Consider the following 9,694-nt stretch of genomic DNA (forward strand, 5'->3'; position numbering starts at 1 on the left):
AAAGCCAAAATGAAACTCAAAAGCAGGTATCTCACCATCATCGCTGTTTTCTTGGGTCCAGGTTTCAAGTCAGAGTTCGGAGCGCCAGTTGTTGCATCAGCATTCAGCCATTCTTAGCTAGCCCTGCATCTTAACTCCTTTCAGCCATCTTCCTTTGACCTCCATCCTGGTAAAAGACCAAAAGAGGCTAAAACCCTAAAGCCAGAGAGCGCAGCAGGGCAGAGCCTAATCGCCTGGCTCAAGGGTTTATCTACCTATTCTAAGACCCCTCCCAGGAATGGGCGGGGTCTTGCAGGTAAGGCCACACCTAATATTCAGTTCCCAAGACCCCTCCCAGAAATGGGCGGGTCTCAGATAGGTACACCTACAAGGTACCACCTCACACCACAGAGAATGGCACACATCACAAAGAATGAGAATAAACAGTGTTGGCGGGGATGTGGAGAGAAAGGAACTCTTATCCACTGCTGGTGGGAATGTCGTCTAGTTCAATCTTTATGGAAAGCGATATGGAGATTCCTCCAAAAACTGGAAATCGAGCTCTCATACGATCCAGCTATACCACTCCTAGGAATATACCCTAGGAAAACAAAAATACAATACAAAAACCCCTTCCTTACACCTATATTCATTGCAGCACTATTTACCATAACAAGACTCTGGAAACAACCAAGATGCCCTTCAACAGACGAATGGCTAAAGAAACTGTGGTACATATACACAAGCTGTCAGGAGAGATGAAGTCATGAAATTTTCCTATACATGGATGTACACGGAATCTATTATGCTGAGTGAAATAAGTCAGAGAGAGAGAGAAAAACGCAGAATGGACTCACTCATCTATGGGTTTTAAGAAAAATAAAAGACATTCTTGCACTAATAATTTTCAGACACAAAAGAGAAAAGAGCTGTAAGTTACAGCTCACCTCAGAAAGCTCATCACAAAGAGTGATGAGTTTAGTTAGAGAAATAACTACATTTTGAACTGTCTTAATAATGAGAATGTATGAGGGAAATGGAAAGCCTGTCTAGAGTACAGGCGGGGGTTGGCTGGGGAGGAGGGAGATTTGGGACATGGGTGGTGGGAATGTTGCACTGGTGATGGGTGGTGTTCTTTACATGACTGAAACCCAAACACAATCATGTATGTAATCAAGGTGTTTAAATAAAATATATATATAAAAAAAAGAATTCTGAATTACTTCAATTTGAAATAGTTAATTGTGACTAAACATATATGCGACTCCTCTTAAGATATATATATATATATATATATATATAGACATATAAATTATTAAAGTAATTAGAATGCAAAAAAAAAAAGATTGTCCCACTTTTAAGTGTTTAAGAAATGTGCTATCTCAGGCAAGGATGCAAGGATGGTCCATTCCATGGTGATCTTAGTCACCCATTCCTTCGGGCAACACAGCTGCAGCTCCGACACCCTAGGGCCACGCCCCTTTGACCCGATTGGTCCCGCGTGCAGAGAGCTGGACTGTACCGGTACAGCCTCCATAGAGGGGGCTGAAACTTGCCCTAATAAGGCAGCATGGCCTGGCTTCAGAACGAGGCCCAGTTGACCCGGAAGCACATCTACATTGCGCAAGCGTAAGAGTGGACAAGCGCATGCGTACGACATTTTTCCGATTCTGGGAAGAGGAATGTTCCGGCTTTCCTTCCGCCCGGCTGCAAATCTTCCTTTCCGAGTGGGCGGAGCGAGAGTGAGTTGTGGCGTGTGTGCGCGTGCGCGGGAAGCGACGCGAGGCGTGTGTGTCCGTATGCGCATGCGCTGGAGAGGCTGGGGCCAAAGGTGCGGGTGTGCGCGTGCACGAATGGGAGAGGCCGTGAGGCTGAAAGGGGTGTGTCTGTGTGCGCGTGCTCCGGGCGACTATGCGCATGCGCAGATAAGTCGGCGCCGACCCCGGGCTGAGTGATTGCAATCGATATGCAGGTGAGCGCTCTTGGGGTACGGGTGTAGGCTTCGGGGCTCCCCGACGGCCCAGCCCGGCTCACCTGCGGGCAAGGGGTGCTGGTGTTTCGGGAGAGCCCGGCTCGGCGCCCAGCAGGAGGCTGACGTTTTGGGGTCCAGCGCTTGGAGCTGCCGAGGGCCGCACCCCTTCCCAGGACTGGACCCCAGGACTGCCCCAGCGCCCTCCTGCTCACTGTGCTGTCATGGGGAGAAGCAAATGCCCTGGGGTTGCCCCCCTTTTTTTGTTGGGATTTTTCTCGTGGAATTAAGCCAACCCCCCAAGAAAGGCAAAGGGAAGCCAACCCAGAGTTGCAATGTTTTGGGGGGGTACTTTGGAGAGCAGATCCCAATGCCCAAAACTCCCCTTAAGGGACCCTCTCCCCAGCTTGTCCTCCTCGCCAGAAATTGGGGTGCATTCTCTGGGGGCTCAACTGAGGACAGCCTGGGCGAGGACTGGGGCTCAGAGCCAGGTTGGGGGCATCCTGGCGCCTTTCCAGGGCACTGCCCTGTTATGTGTTGAGCCCAGCTGTGTGTTCTTCCCAGCTGGGTTCCCAGCATTTACCCTAATATTTTTGGTCCTAGTCCTTCCTACTTCTTGGGACCTGGCACTGCCCCACCTTTGTCTTAGGGAGACAACCTGGCCCGTCGTGGGTATTGCTGCTGTGCTTCTGACCCTCGGAGAAACGGCCCGCCCAGCAGAAGAGTTTCTCCCACTCTTTTGGCCATCTTCTGCTTTGAGATGCTCTGTGTCTCTGACCTTGGATAGATCTCTCTCTCTCTCTCTCTCTCTCTCTCTCTCTCTCTCTCTCTCTCTCTCTCTCTCTCTCTCTCTCTCTCTCTTGTTGCACTTACCACAATTTTGATAATAGTTTGTATATTGACTTGCATTCATTGTGTTGTCCTGCTTTGCTGGCATCAACAGTACTCTGCATATAGTAGACTCTTAGTAGATATCCGGAAAGTGAATCATTCCAAGTCACTCCTGAAAATATTGAGCAGGTATCATCACAGCTCCGGTATCACAGTTGATGCCAGTCTATGAGTCACTTCTTGACTTTTGTCCCAGTGAGCTCCTGGTGAATGAAGGGGTGAGTAGCAGGAGGAGAAGCAGGAAATACGGAATGAAAAAGGCAGTGGGTCATTTGGTGCTTTCTTAGAAACAGGTCACGGCCTAATTTGTCCCCGATTCCTTGCTCCAGTGCCAATGTCCCTACTGGATTTGAACAGCTGGTAACCTCAATTAACTCTCTCTAGGACCCCAATGCGGATACAGAGTGGAATGACATCTTACGCAAAAAGGGCATCTTGCCCCCCAAGGACAGTCTGCAAGACTCAGAACAGGATGCAGAAGAGGAGCAGCGAGCCCTTCAGCAGTCAGTGGGTGAGTTTTTAAAACACCTTTTCCTTACTCTGACTCTCTGGGATTAGAAACTGCTTTGTGAACTTCTTCAGTCATTGTGGCAAAAAATCGTCAGAGCCAGCCAGGGGCAGGTGCTGGGGCTTGGCAGCAGTATCTGTGGTTGTATGGCTAGGCCGGGATGTCTGACCTTCAGCTGCAGTAAATTAGGGGATTGTAAAGGCTCTTCATGTCCAGAACTCTTGCCATGCTAGGAACACAGGATAAGCCAGAAGAGAGTGTCTGGGCTTTAGCTTTCTGACTTGATTCACTTGGATTACATCATAGACCATTTTTATAGTAGGTAGTGTTTGTGTGTTTACCTAAACTCCTACAGCTCTTCTGTTTTCCAACTCCTCATTCATGCCCTTTATTAGTGGTGCTCAGGGCTTACTCCTGGCTCTGTACTTTGGGATCACTCCTGGCAGACTCGGGAACCATATGGAGTGCCAGGGATCCAACTTGGGTTGGCTGCATGAAAGACAACTCCCTACTGTATCATTGCTCTGGACCCTCATGCCCTTATTTTTGTGTAGATATGAGACTCAAAAATTACAGATAGCAACATAGTTCTGTCATTTAAAAATACCCTTAAGTCCTTTCTGTTGTAATATTTTCAGGACTTTTTATTTCTATTTGGAAAGGTTAGGAATATTCTGTTATGTGTTCAGGAAAAGAGTTGGAAAAATTGCATATTTGCTTGTCTTTTACATTTTTGCTCTCTAAATACAGTAAAAACATATGAAGATATGACTTTGGAAGAACTCGAAGATAATGAAGATGAATTTAATGAGGAGGATGAACGTGCTATTGAAATGTATAGGTTAGTGCTGCCTAGAGGTTCTGTTTGATTTTTTGTGTGGCACTAACATGCATGTCCTCATGTATATGGTGAAAATTATTTCAGTAGGAGATTAATGTACAGACACATTGGTTTTCAGTGATGCATACCTGAAACTTACGTAATAGTATAATTCCACTTGACTTTTTTTAATTTCTAAAATACAACTTGTTAGCATTAGCAATTTCTAAAAATTGGTAAAATAATATATAAAGCGTACCATTTTAACGAAATTATTTATTAAAGATGCTTATTTTTTTTTTGGCCAGAGTGATAGTAGGGCACTTATCTTGCACACAACCAATCTGTATTTGATCCCCAAACTCATATCTTTCTCCAAAGTCACCAGGAATGATCTCTGAGTGCAGAGACAAGAGTCTGCCCTGAACACCACTGGGTATGGCTAAAAAGAAAAATGAAAATGCCCTTTGAGGTTTTGAGGGATTACCATGGGGTCAGGGTTTCTCTTTGACGTGCAAAGAACCCAGTTCAATCCTGAGTACTAATAGGTGGGCCTCTGGTGCTCCCCAGGACCTGGGCCCTGAGCAGACTGAGTCTTTGTCTACTAGCAGTGGCCATCAGCCTGCCTGGCCAGTGGTCCCCAGGCAGGAGTGGCTCTACTGCCTCTGTTCTCTGCTTGAGAGGCACAGCAAAAAAGGGGAGGAAAACGCCCTTTGTCACACTCCTCTTCTGAGAGCACTTTGGGGAAGGATTGGCGTGAAGACGTCAGAGTTCGGGTTCCGGCAGCAGGTCTCTGACTTCCCGAGGCAGAGAGATAACCCTGGGCCTTTCTTGACCTGCTCTGTGCACCAGTTCACAGGAGGCTTCTCTTTCTCTTGTGCAGGCAGCAGAGACTGGCCGAGTGGAAAGCAGCTCAGCTCAAGAATCAGTTTGGAGAGGTTTTGGAAATCTCTGGGAAGGATTATGTTCAGGAAGTCACCAAAGCCGGCAAGGGCTTGTGGGTTGTCCTGCACCTTTACAAACAAGGGTGAGCGATGTTACGCAGTCTTGAAATGCAATTGGAGAAGCCTGAGAGTATGTCAGAGGGGAAGGCACAGTTGGATTCTGGCATTACACTTGGTCCTTCATGCACCTTTAGGAGTGATCCCTGAGCACGGAAGCAGGAGTCAGTTTTGAGCATTGCAGGTTGGGGCCCCAAAACAAAACAATTTTTTATTTGATCTTTTTTTTTTTTTAATTTGATCTTTCATATTAGTATTGGTGACTAGTGCAAATGCCTTTGTAATGTGAGAATGTTGCTTTTAATGAAAAGGACTGTTGCAATCACTTTGAAGAAATCCGTGTAAGGACACTCCTGTGCATGTGCGGCTCTGGCCACTCAGTGTGTCCTGCTTTCATTTTGGTCTCACTATAGAGACCAGGTTGGGAAGCGTTGATCCAGTTTTGAAAGTTCTCTCACTCTAAATCTCAGGAGGACGAAAATCGTTTTTTGCCTTGAAGCTAGTCTTTGGAGTTACTGTTGAGTCTAATTAAATCAAACTGTGGGTTTCTGAAATTATCAGAAACTTAAAAATACCAGCTGACATGGGCTGGAGTAGTCACTGCCGAAGTCATTATGACAGGTTTGAGGACAATTGGGTTTTATATAAATGCAGTCATTGCCACCTCTGCTTTCATTGGTATAGGATTCCTCTCTGTGCCCTAATCAATCAGCATTTCAGTGGACTTGCTCGAAAGTTTCCTAACGTCAAGTTTGTCAAAGCCATCTCAACGACCTGCATCCCCAATTACCCAGACCGGAATCTCCCCACAGTGTTTGTTTACCTGGATGGGGACATCAAGGCTCAGTACATTGGCCCGCTGGTGTTCGGTGGCATGAATCTGACGAGAGACGGTGAGAGAAGGATCTGGGACATTGGAATATGACAAGGACTATTTCTGCTCGGTGGCCTGTGCCCTACATGTGTGCTAGGACAGTCTTGAGTTCACCTTTGCCTTGGTGCGACAATTATAAAAGGAAAGAAAGTTTAATTTCTCATCTTTGACGAGTTTCATTTGAGTTGTAAGACTTTCCACTTAGAAGAAAGCATAAAGGGGGGCCACAGCGGTGGTGCAAGTGGTAAGGCATCTGCCTTGTCCACACTAGCCTAGGACAGACCGTAATTCAATCCCCCAACGTCCCATATGGTCCCCTAATTGATTTCTGAGTGCATAACGAGGAGTAACCCCTGAATGTCACCAGGTGTGGCCCAAAAACAAACAAAAGGAAGAAGAAAGCATAAAGGACTGTAAAATGTTTATTTAATGTTCACTTATAATGTATTTTATTAGTCACAATATGTCTGTTCTGAGTTTAGCTCAGGAGCACAACCATTTTTGTTTGACTCATAAACAGTGTGACAGGCTTTTATCTTTTTATATCTTCTCTGTAGAAATATCTTCTCAGTTGAATAGCTTGGCAGTTGATGTAATCCTGCCTCACTCCTGAAGGAATTTTCTTCTTAAATTTCTTTTATATGGGGCCAAAGAGATAGCATGGAGGTAGGGCATTTGCCTTGCATGCAGAAGGCCAGTGGTTCGAATCCCAGCATCTCAAGCCTGCCAGGAGTGATTTCTGAGCATAGAGCCAGGAGTAACCCTTGAGTGCTGCTGCCGGGTGTGACCCCTTCAAAATTTTTTTTTCTTTTATATACAGAGTTTTCAAAATGCACTAATACTTAACATGAAAGACATATTGAGTTCTGAAAAGTGTTCATCAGAGAATCCATCATTTGGTTTTGAGCATATGGAAATAAACATATATGTATAATTCCTTATACAAAGATATTCACTGACATGCACACAGACATGATAAGTCATACATTATTCCAGTGTTCAAAGGCATTTAGTGTTTCAAACTACTTCACCGCCTATTTTGAAGATAGGTCAGGGAAGATAATTGGTTATAAATAGCAGTTGCCATTTTTGTTTCTAGAAAGTTTTGAGGATGGGTGAGTGTATAAAATAACAGACCTATCAGTGGATATAACATTAAGTACACACACATACGTATATGTATGTGTACAACTAAGTATATCCTGAGTCAGGAATCAGAAGTGCTGAAGGTTTTCTAGGAAATTGGTCACCTTTTCTACCGTTGGACAAGGGTACTTAGAGCTGCAGTACTGTGGCCTCCCCAGGAAGCACCAAGGGGAGACGGGATGGCAGTGACCCTGATTACACTAAGCTGGAAGGACCCACTTAGATCACACAGTCCTGGGTCACCTTTAGTAATGTCATATCTGGGAGGAATCTTGGGATTTACAGAATTTTACCATATGCTATTTCATGGATTATTCAAGAATGAAATAGAAGGACTAACTGAGTCTTCACTGGCCCTTTTTTTGTTTGTTTTTGGGTCAAACCTGGCGAGACTCAGGGGTCTGGCTCTGCACTCAGAAATCACTCCTGGCTGGCTTGAGGGGCCATATGGGGTGCCAGGATTCAAACCACCATCCGTCTTGAGTCGGCTGCATACAAGGCAAATGCCCCACCACTGTGCTATTTATCTGGCTTCTTCACATGCTTTTTAAATTTAATGTTTTTAAAGAATTACTTATTTTTTGAAATTTGCCAAGTATTTACTTTATCTTCTTCTAAATTAAAACTATTTAAGACATGGGGCTGCAGCAGTAGCATAGCAGGTAGGGTGTTTGCCTTGCATGCAGCCAACCTGGGTTTGAGTTCCATTATCCCTGTAAGGTCCCCCAAGCCTGCCAGGAGTTATTCCTGAGTGCAGAGCCAGGAGTAATCCCTGAGTACTACCACACTCAAAAAACGAACAGCAGCAACAACAACAAAAAAACTAAGACAATGTTTGTTTGTTTTTGGCAATACTCAGGGGTTACTCCTGGCTCTGTGCTCAGAAATTGCTCCTGGCAGGCTCAGGTGACCATATGGGTTGCCTGGGATTGAACCCAGGTCTGTTTCGGTTCTGCTGCATGCAAGGCAAATGGTGCTATCACACCATTCCCTCTTTATTGTAGTCTAAGTGCTATGGTAACAATAGTCTTGGCTTTTTGTTGGACAAAGTCACTACCTCTCTACCCTCCCAAATTTTATATATATATATATATATATTTTTTTTTTTTTTTTTTTGGTTTTTGGGCCACACCCGGCATTGCTCAGGGCTGTCTGCTCAGAAATAGCTCCTGGCAGGCACGGGGGACCATATGGGGCACTGGGATTCGAACCAACCACCTTTGGTCCTGGATCGGCTGCTTGCAAGGCAAACACCGCTGTGCTATTACTCCGGGCCCCCCAAATTATATTTTTGACATGATACAAATGTATGTTCCCGGATGTTATCATTAAGAGATTTAGAGTTTGCGATATTGGATATAAATCATAAAGCACTTGATTTTTTTTAACTGAGTTAGATTTAAAAAGATTGAATTTCCAGGACAATGGTGCAAAATATAGTCTTTAATTGTGATAATTATTTTCCCTTAATATGAACTGTCCAAGCTGGGAATTTGTAGTCATTAAAATATAGGCTTAATCTTTAGTTTTTATTTTCAGTATCTTGTCGGTTCATTTTTATGTCATATCTCATTTGTTCCTATGTCCTTAGGAAACCTTTCAGAGCATTTTCATTATCCTCCTTACAGATCTGATTGTTTTTTCCTTTTTCTGCCACTGAAATCGGCAGAAAATAACAATGATTGTAGTTTCTGTTTAGAAAAACTTGCCAAGGCTTGAGGGTTTGGGTGTGAGGGGGACCCTATTGGCTCTGTATGGTGATCTACATCTTCTTCATTCTCTAGAGCTGGAGTGGAAGTTGGCTGAGTCTGGGGCAGTCAAGACAGACTTGGAAGAGAACCCTAAGAAGCACATTGAGGATATTCTGCTGTCGTCTGTGCGGGTCGGGGTCCCCATGCGGGCAGGGAGCGACTCTGAGGAGGACTGAGTAAAGGCCACAGTGGGATATGTGAGCTGACGGAGCATTGGATCATTAGAAGAACTTGGAGCTTGAGTCTTTGGTTTTATAATCATGTTTCAAATCTCACTGAGCTCAGAATTGATCACTGCTGGGAATTCTTTCACATTTTTTGGAAGCTTTAAAATTAATAGCATTTATTTAATAAAAAGGTAAAAACCAACTCTGGGTATGGCAAATGCCTGTTTTTCTCATTTTAATTTGTTGAACTGGATTCACTGTTTCTTACTGAAATATCTATATAAAAGAGTAATTATACAAATAAGTTATACTGCAGAAAAATTCTAAACTAAATGGATTCTATGATAATGCATAAGTAAATTGCTTATACTGCTTGATAAAGTTAAGCAGGAATCACTCGAGGGAATGGTAGGAAAAATCTCACTGTGTACCCATTTATAAGTTATAGGCAATACTTTTGTTGTTGCTGTTTGGTTTGAGGCCACACCGGCGGTGCCTCAGGGCTTAACTCATAGCTCTGTGTTCAGAAAGCACTTGCTGGTGATGCTTGGGGACCATATGAGATGCTGGAAATTGAACTCAAGTCAG

The 9,694-nt window shown here is 44.3% G+C and overlaps 1 protein-coding gene across 1 annotated transcript; it reads left to right on the forward strand.

Annotated features, from left to right (window-relative positions):
• Positions 1–1,860: 1,860 nt before the first annotated feature.
• PDCL3 (phosducin like 3) lies at positions 1,861–9,308 on the forward strand. The gene is made up of 6 exons (XM_049785104.1): positions 1,861–1,951; positions 3,224–3,350; positions 4,098–4,188; positions 5,051–5,194; positions 5,853–6,061; positions 8,973–9,308. The coding sequence occupies exons 1-6, from the start codon at positions 1,946–1,948 to the stop codon at positions 9,113–9,115; spliced, it is 720 nt and encodes a 239-aa protein (XP_049641061.1). The 5' UTR covers positions 1,861–1,945; the 3' UTR covers positions 9,116–9,308.
• Positions 9,309–9,694: the final 386 nt, after the last annotated feature.

The sequence above is a fragment of the Suncus etruscus genome, chromosome 12, assembly GCF_024139225.1.
Source record: "Suncus etruscus isolate mSunEtr1 chromosome 12, mSunEtr1.pri.cur, whole genome shotgun sequence".
Lineage (NCBI taxonomy): Eukaryota > Metazoa > Chordata > Mammalia > Eulipotyphla > Soricidae > Suncus > Suncus etruscus.

Excerpts from the sequence above, each read along its gene's own strand:
- PDCL3 (XM_049785104.1), top strand. Across the intron at positions 5,195-5,852 it reads CTGCACCTTTACAAACAAGG|GATTCCTCTCTGTGCCCTAA; the intron begins GTGAGCGATGTT and ends TCATTGGTATAG. Across the intron at positions 6,062-8,972 it reads CATGAATCTGACGAGAGACG|AGCTGGAGTGGAAGTTGGCT; the intron begins GTGAGAGAAGGA and ends TTCATTCTCTAG.